The following is an 18348-nucleotide window of genomic DNA, read 5'->3' as shown; positions in this document are numbered from 1 at the left end:
CCGCAGCCTTCGTAGGAGCCAGGACACTGTTGATGTGCAGCATTAGCTCTGCTCAACCTCCGCTTTACCCCTTTATGTATCTATGGTCATGCATGAGGAGCTGGTGGGGGGGCAGGGGGGTGATGGATCCTCACGTTGACAGGGCTAGCCCCTGAGCCAGCCTGAGTCCCTGTATCTGCCCAAGCGGGGCTGGGAGGCTGCTCTGGGACAAATGTGCATGTGTTTATATGTACATATAAAAAAAAAAAAAAAAAAGGTGAAGAAGCAAAGAGCAACTGGCTGACACCGTTTATTAAACACCCAGCATGGCCTCCAACGTGGCAGAGGAAATCTTGCTGTGGGTTTGCTGGTTCCTGCGGCTGAGCCATGGACGCTTCTTGTGAGGCTTCCCCTAGAAAAGGCTTGTGATGGGAAAGTAGGGAAAGGGAAAAAAGTGATTGTGCCCAATTATACAGCTGGTCCAAGCCTCCATACCTGCAGCTGTAACACAAATTTTGCCATCCCTTCATCACACATATAGTTAAGAAAGCCCCAGTTTCATGTTCCATCTCAGTGAGGGGATGCTGGGGCTGAGGGAGTGCTGCGGGGACGTGGCCCATTCCCGGCTTACCTTCGGGGAGGTCTGTGCTGTGCTGGGGGCTCCCGGGGGTCCTCCGGGGCCGTGAAGGGGAGGCCAGGGGGGATGTGGGGGTGACCAGGGGCTGTGGGGCTGCCTGTCCCCAGTGCTGGCCCAGGGGACTCCTGGGAAAGGAGAAAAGGGGTGTTAACAGGAGGGGTGTCCCAGCCCTGTCCTGCCACAGGCACTGGCAGGAGCTGCCCAGCCACCCCATGCCGCACATGGCGTTGGGCATGCAGAGCAAACCACGCCAGTGGTTTGGCATCTGGGGGGGATGACCCGCCTGTCCTGGTGGCCCTGGTTCCATGGGGCACCCGTGTCCCCAGCTATGGCCAAGGCAGCAGTTCCTGAATCATCTCCCCAAGCCCATACCGCCACACTCATCGTCCCATCTGGGTCAGCAGCCCAACCCCATCTCCCGTCGCCTCTGGAGACCTGGAAATAGCCCCAGGACGAGGCTCTTTTACCGTGAAAAGCTCTGGTGTGGCCAGAGCTGGTGGGAACAGGGGGGCCACAGCAGCTGGGAGGATTGCGGGGGGCAGCTGTGGCCCTGTCCGCTCCGTGTGGCATCGCAGCATCCCCACCTCTGCCTGGAGCTGGGCCAGCTCCTCCGCGTGCCGTTGGGCTGCCCGTGAGCCTGGGGGACGGGAACTTTTCACCACAGGGTTTACCTCCCCCTCAGTAGCCCTTTCCCCTGGCACCCCACTGGGCTGGTGTGCAGAGTCACTGGGGGGTACCATTCCTGCTGCTGCAGTGACTCTCCCCTCCCCATTCCTCCCCAATGTCCAAGGGAACATTGTCCCCCCCGTCCCAGTGCTGTCACCGTGCAAGGCCCCCTGGCAAGTGCGGAGAACCCACCCTGGGCTGTGCAGTTGCAGCAATCCCTTTGCACATATTTGCACAAGCCATTGGCAGCCCAGGGGCCCTGACAGCTGCAACCCCAGAGGCAACCGGGGGCTGTGGGGTGCAGGTGGGGGCTGCCCCATTCCCTGGGACCTGTCACCTACCGGCATCAGCTCTCCTCTCCCTCCTGACCTTCAGTGCCAGGAGCTCATCTTCCAGCCGCCGGTTCTCCAGCTCCACGGCCAGCAGTGCTGCATCCGGGCCCCGCGCACCAGTGCCGTGGGGCTCTGCTGGCACAGCCGGCGGTGCCTCAGTTGCCGGCTGTGGAGACAGGGTCCCCGCTGGGGGGTGGTCCCAGAGCTGGGGTTGGGGCTTACCCATCCTCCTGCCCCCGCGCAGCTCCGTGGTTCCTTTCTCCAGCACTGTGGCCTCCACCTGGAGTTGGAGGAGCTGGTCCAGGATGGCCAGGTCGTGTCCTCCAGCGCGCAGGTAGGACAGTCGCAGTGCCCTGCCACAGCCCCGGAATCAACCATTGCTGGGGCTCGGCAGGATGCTCAGCTCGGATCCACCATCGCCCACAGAGCCTCACCTGGCCTCCGCGGCAAGTGGCCCAGCGGTCGGCAGGAGGGTGTCGAGGTAGAAGGTGGCCCTGGGGAGGAAACAGGCAAACGGGGAGGCTGAGGGGCCAAGGGCCCTGTGATGGAGAGCACCCTGCTCCCTGGGCACTCCCCTGGAGGGGTGCACAGTCCTGTCCCCCCAGTTGGGGCTCACCCTCCATGTGACAGCAGTCTGACATAATCCTGCAGCACCTCTGGGGCCCGGCTCAGTTCTGGTTCCTCCTGTGCAGGGTGGGGGGTTGCAGCCACCCTGGTCCCCAGCGCTGCCAGCTGCCGGCACAGATCTGTGGGATGGTGAGGGGCCATGGGGACTCAGCAGAGTCCCCACAGCCCCACTCCCCACGGGTTAGTGCATCCCATCGGTGCCTTCCCATCACCCCAAAACCCATGCCAGCACTACCCTCTCTCTGCTGCTCCAGCTGCTGGGTCCTGGCCTGGATTTTGGCCATGTGGTGCTCGTGGGCCTCCAGCAGCTCCTGTGGCCGCCGCCCACGCCCCTGCGGTGGGGCCGGCCGCCGGCTGGGCTCTCCCTGCTGCACAGGGGGTTGCAACAGGCAGGAGGGACTGGACTCCACCAGCCATGGGGCTTGGGGGCGTAGGGAGCCATCCGGGTGCTGGTGCCCACCCCAGGGGCGTGGGGTTCACCGTACCTCCGTTGTCAGCCTCCTGGAAGCGGGGTCGGCCATGCGGAGCAGGGCCCTCTCGCGGGGGGTGAGCACGTCCCCCAGGGGAGCCCCCTGTGCTCGCCCCGGCCCCCACTGTCCCCGCCTGGCTGGCGGGAGCCTGGGAAGCACGAGGAGATGGCGTGGCTCAGCGCGGTCCCCATGCTGGGACACCCCGACCTCGCAGAGGCAAATGGGAAGAAAAGGGGGAAAAAAATGCTTAATAATACAAACTTTTCTGGCTTTGACAAAATAAGCATTGAGGGCTGCTTGTGCAGTGCAGTGGGGGAGGACAGAGGGTCCCCCTGGTTCAGGCTGGGCCCGATCCAGCTGTGGTGGCTGTGACGTCCCGTTTCCTCACCCGCGGCATGTCCCAGCCCAGCACCCATCCCTGTCCCTGTCCCTGTCCCTGCTGACTGCCCCATCCCCAAACACCTCGCGCCAGACCCGGCTCCATGCTACCGAGGTGTCCTGCAGCCTCCCCGCCGTGCCCGCAGCCCCCTCCACAGGCGGTGGGTTCCCCCCGGGGAGGCAGGAGCTGCCGGCTGCCGGGGTCCCGGGGCACAGCTTCTCCTCATGCACCCGCAGCAGCGGCTGGGACCTGAAAGCCATGCGGCAGCGGGGGCAGGCGAAGCGCCCCATGCCTGGCATGCGGTGCCCTGGAAAGCACAGCAGGGTGGGGGTCACCTGGGGGTGCCACCCTGCCAGGGGAGAGGGCTGGGACACGTGCACAGACCTGCTCGGCAGTGGCTGCGGTGTTTGAAGCCACTGTTGCTACGCTGGCATGGGCGAGGGAGGGTGGCCGCACCCCTGACGCTGGCGATTGCTGCTGTTTACCACGGGCACTGGAAAGGGGGAAAAATGTTGCTTGGCCACCTGATCAATCCACAGAATACAAGATGGGGGGGCCCCGCCAGCAGCAATGCTCAGTGAGGCTGTCCCGTCCCCCGCAGCGCTCCCCCTTTCGTGGTCACACAGCGCTCGCTGCCGGCCTTGCCCAGCCCCAGGGGCTGCCCCTTTTCCACCTTGCAGCAGCTCGGGACTGGTCACCGCCGTCTTTAAGTGAATGAGCAACCTCCACAGCGAGGTGAAACAGCTCCTTCTACCCACTGCCCCCTTTTCATTGCCACAGGTGTCCAGGGCCCTACCCTTGTTCCCAAAATAAGCTCCCCTCTTTCGGTCCTTGCCCCCCGTCTCTGCTTGCTGAGCATCCGCAGGCTCTTCTCAGGGTGCTGTAGGTCACCCTCCCCCTTCACCGCTGGCGATACCAGTCACAGATAATCAGTGATTTGCTCAGGAAAAACCTGCCGTTTGATTTATGGGTTTTTGCTCACTTTGCCTCTGGGAGAGCCTGTCAGCAACACTTTCACAGGTTCATCGATGTTTAAACCACGCACATCTCCTCAGAGGGTCAGGGCACAGAAGTCAGTTTGGCAGGAAACAGAAGGAGCTCTCGGTGCCCACGTCGTGCTGTGCTGTCCCCCCATCAGGCAGGTTCCTCACTCTAGGCAGGAACTCTTTAGCAACCTAGGATCCCATTACAAGTGGCTATCAGCACGGACTTTTTTTAAACTTACCCCATTTCTTGACAACAACGCGAATACATTTGCAGAATTTTTCACTTAAATGGATGTAGGATGTTAAATTTTAAAAAAAATGCATAAACTTTTCCAGACAAAAGCCACATTCGATAGGACCAAAGTGGTAGGACCTTCAAAAGGAACTAGACGATCTGCAAAACGTCTTACAGGAGACCGAGCGCTTCCCAGAGCATTCCCAGGAAGGCCCAGCAACTTGAGCCTGGCTTTCGGCTGGCAGCGATGAAGAAACAGCCCTCGCCCCTCTTACCCAGGGGGTCAACGGCAGCACCGGCGTCCCAGCATCGGTGGGAACTACCAGCACAAGTAGCAGAGTTACACCTGGTGTTGCCGAGAGTGTTCCCTTGAGTCCAGATGCAAAGATTCATGGCTAAACGTTAAAATTTTATTACACATCTGTCCTCTCTGCCTGGTCTGGAGTGGATTAAAAAAACCCAAGCAAGACCTTGGGTGAAATCCCCCCAGGTCAGCGAGACCAGGATTCCGTACTCAACGTGCAATTCCATCCAACCCACTTGCAAACAGTGCACAACCATGCAAATACTTTCCAATCCAAAACATTTGTGTACAAGCTGAACTTAAAACAGACACTGAAATAGCTTAGGCCACAACCGAGTTGTTTGTAAAATCCTTTTTAATCTAATAGAAATGTTTTCATGAATTTTTAAAAAAGAGTTCAATGAAAACAGCTTTGGATTCAGACATTCCCTTGCCACGTTGTGAACATAAACAGCAGCATTGCACTAGGAACAAGTGACACCGACCAGTCGAGCTTCACGATTTTGTATGAAGCGGAAAAAAAAGCAAACTGCTTTAGTGGAAGATAATTTGAATTATTTTCTTTCGTTTCTTTAAAAAAAAAAAAAAAAAAAAGAAGCAACAAACACGGGCTATCATCTCACCATTGTTCTCCTTCTCCCTTCTTAAAGGAAGAGTTTAGCTCCTGCAGTCTGAGCGCTACAGCAATGTTTGCCAAGTGGAAAAATACAGCGGGAGAAGAAACTATTTATCCCCAGTGCTATTAAACCCCCAAAGTTGCAGGTCCCTTTAGAGGAAAGCTTTTCTTACATAAGAAAGACAATTAGAATTGGCAAACTGATGCAAAATATTTATTCCAAGTTAGTTATTTTTGATGCAGTAGTTTTTCCCCCTCATACAGACTCAATGTGATAGTCACTTTTTTAAATCTGTAAATAATGTTATCAAAATAATCTTAATCTTTGAAATCTCACAAAAAATTTATATTTTACAATCCACCCTGAATATCAAGGCTGCAAGAAGAAGAACACAAACAATTCCTATATCCAAATATTTTACAGCTGTACCCAAAAAAAGAAAACCACAAACGCCTGGTTAAGTGATGAAGCTCCCCGAGCCGCCAAAAAAATAAAATAAAATAAAAAATTCATGTTATTAGCATTAATTTAACATAATTAGAACTTCAATAGCCATTTTGTCATTGACAATGATTGTTTTAGCACACTGTTACCGCACGACATCATGTAATGCAGGCGGCACTGTTAGAAGCTTGTTGTTGCAAAGATCAGTCAGCCACTTGTATCCTGCTTACAAGACTGAACTTGTGCACTGCCCCACAAGGGATTTTTTTGTCAAAATTTGCTAGCTGCACAAACTTCTATTAAGCATTAGGGCAAAACCAAAAGAAAAAGCTAAAGAAGCCAATTTCTCTCTTCTTTGGGATACAATTATTTCCCTTGTGCATGAAGTTATCAACAACAAAAGAAAAAACTGAACAGACTGGAGACAGAATAAACTCTGTTTAGTTTATACAACCCCAAACACATGTTGAACTATGAACTGAGTTTATTGGGTTGGTTTTATTTATTTTAATTTTCTTGTGCCCACTCTCAGGCATCGTCATCTGACGTTTCGCTGCTACTAGTTTCTGTGTCTGAGTCCTCAATCTTTGTCTTAAAAGTGCTTCTCCAGTGGAACAACAGGCTGGAGCCGCGGCCCTGAAGAAATCCATTCTTCCCAAATCCGTTTCTTCTTCGCTGTAGGAATGAAAGCAAGTTTTAAAACAAGCAAAAGTGCGGAGAGTAACTGTCGCCAACCATCTGTGAACACAAATTATATATTTAACTGTATACACATGCTCTGCACGGATAATGCAGAATCAAACTGCGCTACAATCTCACTTCAATTCTTTGTCTTCTCGAACATCCTTAAGAATTAAACCACAGAAGACTTGTGCGTGAGAAGGCAGAGGGAGGAGAGCCATCATAAGTAGCAAGAGCTGTAAACATACCTGCTCTGACTTAATTTGGAACTCTTTGAGCTCATCCTCCGTGAGGGGAAGGTAGTTCTCATCATTTTCAGGATATTCCTGCCATCCCATTTCTTTCAATAACCTGATTTGTGGAGAAAATAAAAGGGGCATGGGAATTAAAGCAAAGGAACAATGGCAAAGGAGAGAACATTTTGTCCATGAAGCACAACGTTTTGTATTAATTCACTCCCGATTCACCAGGGAATCTTCTATATTGCAGATCACTTCAACAATGCTTCGTGTTTACCCAACATTTTTCAACGTCATTTACAAATATGTAATCATCAGCAGTGCTGTACAATGGGTAAATAACTAGTGTGGCAGAGGGAAAAGCAAGGCAGAGGTTTGAAATTCTACCCAAGCACAGTGAAGGAGGACATGAGGCAATCAAACCAGTATCGCAGCTCAGAATCTCCTAAAACTTACTATCTGCTTACACCAGATGCTCACACACTACTTACTCACTGAAGCGAGATACAAGCTGAAATACTAGGTAAATATTTTCTTAACTCTCCTCCACTTTTACAGCATTTAAAGCAGCACAGGAGTATTCTAAGTGCAGACAGAAAGTGGTGTGTGTGAGGGTGCATCTTCAGTCTTCAGACCATCCCATTTAGGACACCTGCTTGTAAATTAACCAGAATCACACTAGGTTTGCACTCACTCCCAGTGTGGGCCGGTAAGTATCTAGGCAGCATTAACACACAGGGATGTGGCACTAGAGAAGCACTGGAATTTAATTACAGACCTTGGTAACGTCTTGGCTCACCTGTCATCAGTGTCTTGTTTTACTTTCAGTAAGACTCCACCCAGTCCAGCACCAGTCATGAAGCCCACACACTTCTAGCTCAGTACACACAAAGCTACTGCTGCTTCCCAGAAAGAGAGTTGTCTTTGAAATAGTTTCCTTCTCCTCACACAGTCCAAGGACTCATCCTCCTTTACTCCAGACACTTTATTTTGCCATTTACTCACCTGTGTTCTGCTTCCAATGAATGAGAGAGGTTTTCCCCCTCCTCCGGCAAAGGGAGAGAAAGGCCATTCTGATGGCAGTTCTCCTCCCAGTTTTCCTTTGGTTCTGGTGTGCTGTTGCTCTCCATCTAAAGAAAAATAAAAGCATTGAAGTGTGCTTGCACAGACTGCCAATAGCACAGTTCCAAGTTCAAGCTTCTGCTTTTGGAAGGAAAGCCTTTCACCTTGAGTCAGTGTTTTTTACAGAGCCTGGACTGATAATGGTTGAAAGCAACTTCTACCTGGCTGTGACAAGACAACACAATATAAACGACATTTGGTGGACTGCACTTTTGCATCCAGGGAGTAAGTGCTGGCATTACAAAACCATCATCAGTGGCTTCAGAGTGAGAGTAAGAAAACTATGAGAATGAAATACTCCTAAGGACGCCCTTTACATACACGTTAAGCCACAGACTTACGCACTTAGTGGTCTGGTCCAAGCCTGTGAGGCTTGAGCCACTATCCTACACCTTTCACAAGTGCCAAGTTCTGCTTTCCTGTGGATGTAGTTTGACAAGGAAGTTTGAAAGCAAATTAAGATCTTAAAATATGCTATTGTTCCACTCCTTAGAGAATCCTTGCAAAAATCTAGATTACCTTCACCATCTGTGACCTTCCCTTCCACCTCATTTATTACTTATCCATTTGCATTTCATCATGTTACGTATCCTCCCTTCATCACAGTGCTGCACACTAGTTCTGCTGGCATGTGGGCCAATGGAAGTCATTCCTTTCCTCCTCCAGAACCTGAATTACATACACTGCTCTGTTTTTTTCAGTACCCAACTCCTAAAAATACATACATAATGATCATATATACAATAAGGACAGCGATCTTACATCCTCCAGCTTGTCACATTCTCTGTTCTCTGTTATCTCCCCATTCCTATCATCTTTCAGTGCCTTCAGGAATTCGCTCTTTTTATCAGTGGTACGGCGCATCAGCTTCGTCAAGCGTGAAGAGCAGATCTCGATGGGAGGGGTGGTGCTGGAAGGACTCTACACAAGGAAGGTAGAATATAGAGACTTTCAAACTGTATTGCTGCGAATATGGGGCCCTCTTCAGGCTCTGTGCTTACACCTTTCAATCACCCATCAGTTCTTTGGCTGGCTCTTAACCTCTCAAAAAAACTGCAATGTCAAATTCCCATCAAAACACTGACTGGTGTTGCACATTCACTCCTTCCCTTACCAGCACATTGTTCTCCCACCTATCATTATCGATTCTTAATCTTTTTTTCTTCCCCTAGGAGTCCATTCACATGGCCATGAATAGGTTTATTTTGTTCCTTGGCAATGTAACTCTCTCAAGCAATGCTGGAGCCTACAACAGAATATTAAGGCAGAGAAGTTCATGCAGGACTCTTACCCTACAAAAATTTAAAAAATAAGGAGATTAGGCTCAGTTCAAATTTGTGTCTTAAGCCATCCTGACAGACTCTACCCTGAAATTAAGCTATGGGGTGCTAATCTCCTTTCAGGGAGTGGTCACATCCTGAACTAACCACAACTGGATGTGAAATAGCTAGCCACAGCCTCGGTATCCTCCCCTGAAGAGCACGCTGCCGATTCCTTGCTATGTACACTTGCAGCCCAGATGGTTCAGTGTGTAGCCAGACATAGACAAGCCTGGAGCCCGTGGGAAATCTGCTCAGCTCAATTCATGAACTCAAGGTAACCTCCCATGCTCTTCCACAGTGTTTAAGCCTTCTTAATTATCTTGAATCTGTGAACCAGGCATGAGGCACAACAGTTTGCACGTTAGCAGTGCCCCAGCCATGACGCTGCAATGATAGTACTGCTAACCAAGATGAGCTTTCAATTTAATCTGTTCTGTCATTTTGACTGGACACGCAAAAGAAATCTAAAAACATGTTATGTGGAAGTTCCCAATATCTTAACCTTCTGCTCATATACAGAGTTCACGTCTGGCTACTCTAAGACAACTAAGAATTTAGTCATTAATATGGATACCTGATGCTAGAATCTTGCATGCAAAACTATTATTTTCCTTCACTTACTTGCTTTGATTTTTTTTCCTCAATATTAAAACAGAGTAAAATGTCCTGAAGCCTGTAGTGTTTTTCCCACTCCCCCCGGCCTTTTTTTTAAACTAGGGTGGGAAGGTTGCAAATTCAGGCTCTTCAAAATGAGTATCTTTAGCAAAGTGTTTTTATCATACTCACAGTGCTCTGAGCGAAGATCAAGGGAACTAAAATATTTAGCAAAACAAAAACAAGGCAGCAACTTCTGCTTGTATTTCTAATGCCGGTTGCACATGAAACACTGGTGTGTAATAATGCCTTTCAGGGAAGTGCATGCTGAAAGTAATGTCTTATGGTAAACATTTCTCAGGTGGCCTTTTTGGATTTTGCCTAATTCAACACAGTAAGGAACAAATCAGCAATTGTAACAGACGTAACAAGTGACTGTGAATATTAGGATAAAAAGCTAGCATAGTACTGAAATTAAAGCTCTCAACATAGTAATTAGTTTGACTGCAGTGCCAGAAGGTAACAATGAACAAAGGAGACTAAAAATTAGATGTCTTCGGTAATTTGGAATACTCTACTAAAGCACTTGAGCTCTTTGCTAGAAGCAGCCATTTTAATGGCACTGTATAGAACTGCTGAGGTACTAAAATTTAATTTCTACACATTAAGTGAAGACAGTTAAAGGTAAGGTTTAGAAACAAGAGTCCTGAAAGGGAATTGAATTTCACCTCAATTCTGATTTTATTCATAACTTTCTGTAGAAGGCTTTATAATACTAAAAGAGAATGTTACGTAAAGGGGTACAAGTAGTCATTTTTGATGCCTTTTCTAAAGGTAGGTTTAGCCCTTTGACTGAAACATCAAGGCATCTCTCAGATTTTTTTTTTTTTTTAATGAGATCACTATGCATAATCTCAGATTTGTTCAGATATCAGTCTGTTTAACAGGGGTAGCTACTCTAACAGAAAAGTCATCCTGTATCATTTTAAGAATTCAGACTGTATCTTAATTTGGTTACCTTAGACTGGCTTGTGAGGACATGGTGCCAGTGCTAGTTGACACCCTTTTAGTTTTCAACACACTGTGGTCTCTTATGAATAAAGGTGCTATTTTCAACACTTCTGAAGGAGGGGCATTATCCCCATTTCAGAAATAAAAAGGCAGAGATTACTTGTAGGTAGTAGGCCTAGGGAGCTAGGATTACAATAGTATTTGCTGGCCATGGTCCTGTGTTTCCATACTGCATGTCTCCAACAGATTCAAAGAAAAATGTATTACAAGTGTTGAATTTTAGTTGGAAGGAATTTTTAAGCCCTTTTTGTTTAGTTTTTTAGCCCTTTTTATTACCACTGATTGACAGTGGTAATAAAAGAAGTATTAAAGGAAGTACTGCTTGTTCTGGGGAAAACCCAGCTGCCTGCTCCTGCTGTCAGATTAGCACCTGACATCTTTGCTGACTAAAAGTTTCAGCCAAGACCTTCTTGCGGGGGGCGGGGCGCGTGTGTGTAATAAAATAATGGAGACTACTTGCGTTACTACTGTACGATATAAAGTGAATGCCCTTCTCGGTATCTACCTGGAGGTGAAAGCCTATTTAAGTTTACATATTTATGCTGCAAAGGTGTCCATGCTGTGCTGTGCATTACACAAAAAGGAAGGCTGTCAGTAGCACAAAGGACTCGGTCTGAGGACAGACAAGGCAAGGTAAGGGAAAGGGATACAGTGTAACATCTATTTGTCAAAGTGGCAGGTGCATGCTTGTTAACTATTGCTTTTAATGACTGCTTTTACACTCACAGCAGTGGCTAAAGCAGAAAAGTACAGGCTGTTGCAAAGCAAAGCCTGAAAAGCAGAGAATCATAAAGATGACAGTCTTATTTTAGAAGTAAGATCTGTAAAGGAAAAAGACAAATGTACAACTAGAAAAAACCCCACTGTTACACTTGAAACGCAGACTCATTTCAAATTATGTGAGTAGGTCACTTATCATGGTCTGTTTAATTTTTGTTCTTTTTACGTATGATCTCAAACCTCTTGAATTTCGATTCCCAGGAGCAGAAAAGTTATTCAGTGTCACTTTTCTATTAAGCTTTGGGGAATTTCAAGCTCCAAACCAGCATTCTGTGTATAAGCTATCAAGTGATGCATAGAAATGTTGGCCAAAATGTGTTTTTTCACAGTTACTGCTGAAATGTTAACAATATGCAAGGTTCTCTCCATACTTCAGACCAAAAGCAGAGGTCAGTCAGTTTCCACCTCACTTCCTTCCAACACCAAAATTAAAAACAGACACTGTAGCTGAAGATACACGTACACACATTAAACCCCCTCAACACTCTCAGAGCTCATTGCTTGTGCTGTTGCTCTCCTACAGAAAGGAAATGAGGCAGATCACTCTCCTTCCCCTTCTTTTCCCATATTAAAGAATAGCATAGGAATCAGTTTACCTATCTGTTCCCATCAGTTCTTGGTATCTGCACTCTGATAACACCAAGTCTATGCATGTCTAGTTATGCAACACTATTTAAGGCATTACTACTTTTTTTTTTTTTATATTGGAGAGAAATTCTAATACATTCGGACAAACACCAATGGCTTTACATCCAGTTAAACCACATTATTTCTTTTAGCGTATCAGAGATATGGCAGAACGTGCCAAGAATGTACAAGTGAGTCATTCTTCAAGAGTGCAAAGGTAGGTATACCACATACAGAGAGGACCTCACCATGTTTAAGCTACAGTAGGTGATAGTGATTAAAAGTTCCCACCTTATCCCCAAACCCAACCTCTTACCTCTTTGGGAGAGGTGAGGACTGAGCCACTTGCCAGTACCGCTGGTTTGGTTACAGACACTGGACTGGTAAAGGCAGAGTCACGGCTGGAGGAAAGCGAGACTGGTTTATGTTCACTTCTGTTGGCTTTCCATGGACTTGGCTATATTGAAGAGAACACAAGATACTGGACAGTAAATGGTAAGGCATAAGAAGGGGTTGCTTGCAAGTAGTAAAACAAATAAACAAACATTATGTTGGCTGCTGTATGGATATTCTTCCTCCCTCTCCAAGAACAGTCTCAAGTTTACCTCGACACCCATTATTTTTCCCTGTCTTCTTCTGTTTTCCCCAAACCACACAAAATCCGCTTCATGGGCACCACCCGCCAGTAAAACACCGTTAGAGCTCAAAGAGAAAATTCAGCATTGCTCTTCATTAATTGGAATCACCACCGAGTAATGCAATGCATCTTACAGCTACCCACAGACGGGAAGTAAAAAATCCCAATTAAATTCACATTTCATATGGGAACACTGTATGCCACAAAGAAAGAGTTTGCATCACTTGACAGGAACTTCCCCTGTGCAAGGAAGAAGCACATCAAGGAATATTTCTGTCCAGGCTAAGAATGCAAATTATTTATTTCCTAGGGCTCTGAAAGTGTCCATCATTGCACTGATTTAGCAACAAAAAAAAGAAAAAAGAAGAAAAAGCAGCCAGTTCATTAAAGTGCATGAGCACTTGCTGTTTTGCTCTGGATACTCTCTGCAGTATCCCTTCAAACACACTGGCGATTTGGCTGAAAAGCAAAGACTTCAAGATAAGTTTTTGTTACTTGGAATGTTATTCTTGAGCCCCTCTTATCAACCAAGGACAAACTGTGAAGTGACAGTCTTTACACAAAGGATCCTAACAACAGATCCTACAGAAACTTGTATCAAGTAGCATGAGAAATACACCTGTCAGAGCATTAAAACATACTGGTTCCTTTCACCCATTAGAATTCTGAAGCCAACTTCAAGTCATTAGCAAAATAACTCATGCACAAGTGGGATTCAGTTAAATCTGAGATGCAACAGATCTTGCATTCTGCAAGCAACGAGAGCAGAAGCCATTATTTCAGTATGTTCTCACTCTCCATTGGGTTATTTTATTCATTTTTACATAAATAAAATCAGCAGGGGAGGCCATCAGCATTACTCTTCCACTCCAACTTAAAAGAAAGAGCAGTCCACATTACCGAATGGATCATTTGGCATTCACAGCACACATTCCAAGCATGCCCTTCAAACCCAGAAAATATCCCGATCTGCGCAATATTGCTTGGTACTAAAATTAGGGTGTAGAATTACTATGACAAAAAGTTTCTCTCCGCAGATCCGGTGGTTGCACTGTTTAGATACCCAGCTCTTGGCTGCTGATTGTTGTTCTCCCAGCGTCCACAAAGGGGTAGCTTAGACAAATTCAAAGACAGACCCCTATTGCTTTCTTAGGGAGGCCACTAGATTCAAGCACAACAACTAGAGATGAATATCAAAAGGAATCGTTTGCAGATTATGACCTTCATGGCTTGCTTGACTGTGAACAATTAGCCATCTCAATTAGCCAAGAAAGAATGCACTTGTTTCACTGCCGCCTTTCAGTACTACTTGGTACACCGTAACAAAAACATTTTCCGTTCAGTTTGTCTGTGACAGCTTTCCAGTACTGCTTTGTCAAAAGGAATGTTTTGACCCCTCTACTACTTTATGCACTGCAATTTCTGTACAACTTTCTAGAGTCTTCAGACTAATGCATCCTACCATAGCTGCTTTATGTCTGTACCTTTAAAAAAAAGGCATCATGCACACAGTTTTTCTGCCTAAGGATATGCTGATCTCCCACCTTTTAGCTTTGCTAATGGTCACCATTCATTAACAAAAGCGCTGTTGATGACACCAGCAGACAATTTGATAATCATTTTAACCAGTAGGATTTTTCCTGTAGTTGGCAGAATTTGGCCTGAATTAAGAGAAACTTACAAAAGAGAAAGAAGCTCTAAACTTGATTTCTTACAAAAAAGCTGTTAATCTTTCCTATTTTGCTTTTATCTTTGAAGTGTATAAGACTAATTAATCATAAGGAAGATTTTGTTCGAATGTCACAGCCAGCGTTAGTAATTAATAAATTTTAGAACTCAAAGTATTTGGACACCTTTTTAAAGAACGACCTAGCTAATAATTTTCTTTAGCTTCTTAAATACTTTCACTATCAATCCTACAAAGTTTCTAGGGCATCTGTACATGTAAATTCTCTGGAAAAACGGGCAAGATAAAGCCTAGAACTAAGAAAGAAAAAAACTACTTGTTTTTTCAACACTCCTATATTTCTTTCAGTAAAAATTACAGCACAAACCCCATTACTTTTCCAGGATGTCTTTAAGGCTCAACTAAATTAGAGCTAAATTGAGGATGTTACAATCTAATCTGATCTTAGCCTCAATTATGTTTTAAACACATAAAAGTATTGTAACCCAATAAAGATTTTTCAAGGTAGTCACGTGAACAATTCAAGCACATCGTAGCACACATTCCACTTCTCTAGAATTGCTTGTTTTGTCTAATTAAGATAAGGATTTGTCTAATGCATGAGAACACATCCATTCAAACAGACATTAATTTCTTCAGAAGAGAGGTTAGTTCTCTATATGGACAAGACCAAATGGCATTTTAACAGGGAACAACAATTTTGGTGGTAAACAGACCTCTACTATAAAGGCCACTACCTCAGGACCTACTGGACTCCAACTCCTGCTACTTGTTAGGGGGTTGATTCCCTTGTCAAGGGAGAGAGTTCTCCCTTGATCTGCAGTTCGCTAACTTGGTTGGAAACCCTTGTACCTTGGAAGGAGGAGCTGCGGGTTTAGGAACCAGATTTTTGTAGACACTTGGGACAATAGTGGTGGCTTTGTTGCCATTTGCCAGGTGAGAAACAGGTGATGTAAATGCAGCTGAGAAGGCGGCGGCAGGATCCTCTTTTGAAACCTTTTTGATGACCAGCATCTTGGTAGGTTGCTTGGCACTAGGGGGGTTTTCTGTTAAAATAAAACGAGAAAGTTTATGAAACTGAACAACTGTATTTCAGAACAGCTTCAGTATACTGATCCAGTTTCTCCTCTCTCAATCTTAGACGCTACACATCTGATTTTGAGACTGCTATCAGCTGTTCTTTCATTTCAGCTTTCAGCAAAGATACTGGATAAGGATGTCAAAGTCCAATCTTTTTTCATTTAACCACAACAGCTCCTTTGACATTGAAGGGAAAAACCTATGGGTGACATCAGCTAACAGCCTTCCACCATACTACAGGAATCGGAACAGATATTAGCATTTTTTTGAGCAACCATGGATCAGCTTTGTTAATTCACTAGCACAGCAAAAATACTTTGCCTAACTTATACCTCAAAAGACACAGTGCTTTTACGAACAAGCACAATTAATATTTCTTAGGCCAAATCAACACATTTGCAGGAGCAGAACAATTTAAAAACAGTAATAGTATAAACAGGTAAAAGCCCCATAAATGCTAATTGTCATTATTTTTTGAGCAGAACAATAGCTACCTGACAAACATGAAAAAAAGAATACAATCTGGTACTATAGCAAGAAGTGGTTTTGAGATTTTTTTTTTTGTATTTGTACTATATACAGTATCTAACCCAACTGATCTAGCTGCATTCTAACTAGAGATTAACAAACCTGCATTTAGTTGCTAGAACTGGTACCTTGTTTCACTCAAATTTTATTTATTTTTTTTTTTAAAAGGCACAGATTCACATACCACATCAGAATTAAGAGCAAGCCTGTTCTGAGTTTAAAAAAAAAAAAAATCAAATAAATCCAAACCACAGAATTATGACAGTTTTGCTGTATTTCTAATATGAAGATCGCAAGTCAGGAACTAATGCCTAGTTCACTCAAATATGCTCTGCCCTTCAAGTGATGTCTGCATGAAATTGTAACTGCAGTAAGACAGGAAGCAAATGCAGAACAGTGACATTACTGCCACCAGCAGTTTTTTTAAGACAAGACAAGCACAGTTTCAAGTAGACAAAAAGGCCAACAGATTAGTGAAGACTGGGGGAGGAAAACAACAAAGGAGAGAAAGCTGCAAACTGTCTGCTTCACTTAAGTCTTTAAAATCCTTCTGAGTGACAAAACTAGCATTTAAACATTGGTTACAGCTTTCTGCTTCAGCATCAGCATTCTGTACAGCGGTGTAAACACCTTTACCTACCCCATACTCCAGAAGGTGTTCCTAAAGGTTTGTTCTGGTTGTTGTGTCTTCCAGCTTCTGGATTCAAAGATGGCTGCAAAAAGACAATGCAAATTAGTGTATCATTGTATCGCATATAAAAAAAAAATTCAGTATTAACATAACATTATGCTTCTAGCAACCCAGAGTACAGGTAGATTTCTCTGAACAGCACCTGAATTAGAAGAGAGTGCTTTGTCACAAGACATCTAAAAATCAAGTTTCTATTCTCCTTGGCTTCTGCTGTATTTCCAACAGAACTATCAGAAGGTTCAGGATAGGCCCTTTAGTCTTCTACTATACGATTAAGTAGATTCCACCAACCAATACACACATAAAAGATTTAGGTATTTAATCAGCAGCTCAAAATATAAAACAGAATCTACATCATCAGTATATGAAGAATCTAGTCTAATTTCCCAAATATTTTTATACAATAATTATGCATTAACCAATAAAAAGATACCCAAAAGCAATACTAGGCTCCTAATGTAAAGGAATAATGACTCCATATACATTTACTGACAAGCTACATGTAAATTTATGTTAAGCTTCAGAGTCCACTTTTTCAGGACAATACTGCATGCAGACTCAGTGCTCTCTGTAGACTTACCTTTGATTCAGTATCAGAATTCAACTTAGTGGAATAACTAAGGATGTGTCCAAGCTCAAAGCAGAGTACAGAAAATCTAAGCATTTAATGACAAGCGTTCCTGATTAGCTATTGCTCTTCCCCCGTCCCAAATAACTTCAGTTCAAAATAAAGCCATCTTTTTCCTCTTTTCAATGAATTCTTCATACGTTAGTTACTATGGCGACAGCATAAGTCTCTAATAATGAGCTTCTGAAGTAGTAGGCATTCCTGTTCTATAAGAGTTAGGAAAAAATGTCACAGCATAGCATAAATTCCTGCCTCAGACCCTAGAAATTCCTCTGTTTCAGTGCTTCATTTTTTAGTTACGGGTCAGTTTTATAGCAGGGGTGCTCACACCACAGGAGAACTTAGACTAACAGACCGTCTTGCAGACCTTTCAGGAAAAGTGTTGCCGTCGTCGGTCACACAGGCCTAACAGCTACATACTTAACCACAGTATACATTAGTTTCACCACTACGGCAAAGACAATATACAGGAGTTATTTAGCAAAGCTTGCTGCTAGACAGCGTGTGGTTTTATCATCTTAAAAAAAATCGGGGGAAGTAATTACAGAAGAAACAGCCATGTAGTTGGGGAAAGGCACTCATCAAGGCACTGAAGAAGAGAATGAAGAAGTACATGGAAGAAAGATTTAGACCAAGACAGATTACAACAACACACAGCCACAACCATTACAATAACTTTCTACATTTCAACAGGCTTTTGACCGTCTAAAGAACAGGCTTATAGAAATCCTGAATTACAGTATTCTTGAGAAATCAGATTAACAGAAGTCTACACATAAGCTTTATCACTGCTCTCCAGGCGTTAACCACCCTGTGATGCAGGGTACCACTCCCAGCAGAAGCAGTTGAACAAGAGCATGCAATCACTCCCCAGGCACTTCACTGAAAAAACCCAGCAGCTTAAATCAAACTGGCTCCTGTGGCAATTTAAGTGTAGACTCTAGATTTTGGCCTGAAGCAGCTGTGCGACATTCATATATTTCAC

General features: G+C 45.1%; 1 protein-coding gene across 2 annotated transcripts in view; it reads right to left on the bottom strand.

The window, feature by feature from the left end:
- Nucleotides 1-5423: 5423 nt before the first annotated feature.
- GPBP1L1 (GC-rich promoter binding protein 1 like 1) overlaps nucleotides 5424-18348 on the bottom strand; it is a 33508-nt gene continuing 20583 nt past the window's right edge. For both annotated transcript variants that reach the window (XM_076340308.1, XM_076340309.1), the window contains exons 6-12: nucleotides 16685-16757; nucleotides 15289-15482; nucleotides 12429-12569; nucleotides 8481-8639; nucleotides 7602-7726; nucleotides 6606-6708; nucleotides 5424-6351 (exon numbers count right to left, since the gene is read on the bottom strand). In XM_076340308.1, the coding sequence (XP_076196423.1) occupies nucleotides 6205-6351; nucleotides 6606-6708; nucleotides 7602-7726; nucleotides 8481-8639; nucleotides 12429-12569; nucleotides 15289-15482; nucleotides 16685-16757 (942 nt within the window). In that variant the 3' untranslated portion in view covers nucleotides 5424-6204. The remainder of the gene's footprint in view (nucleotides 6352-6605; nucleotides 6709-7601; nucleotides 7727-8480; nucleotides 8640-12428; nucleotides 12570-15288; nucleotides 15483-16684; nucleotides 16758-18348) is intronic.

This window comes from Aptenodytes patagonicus, chromosome 5 (assembly GCF_965638725.1).
Source record: "Aptenodytes patagonicus chromosome 5, bAptPat1.pri.cur, whole genome shotgun sequence".
NCBI classification, from domain to species: Eukaryota; Metazoa; Chordata; class Aves; order Sphenisciformes; family Spheniscidae; genus Aptenodytes; species Aptenodytes patagonicus.
The sequence above is the reverse complement of the archived record's forward strand: the minus strand, read 5'-3'. Positions and strand labels throughout refer to the sequence as shown.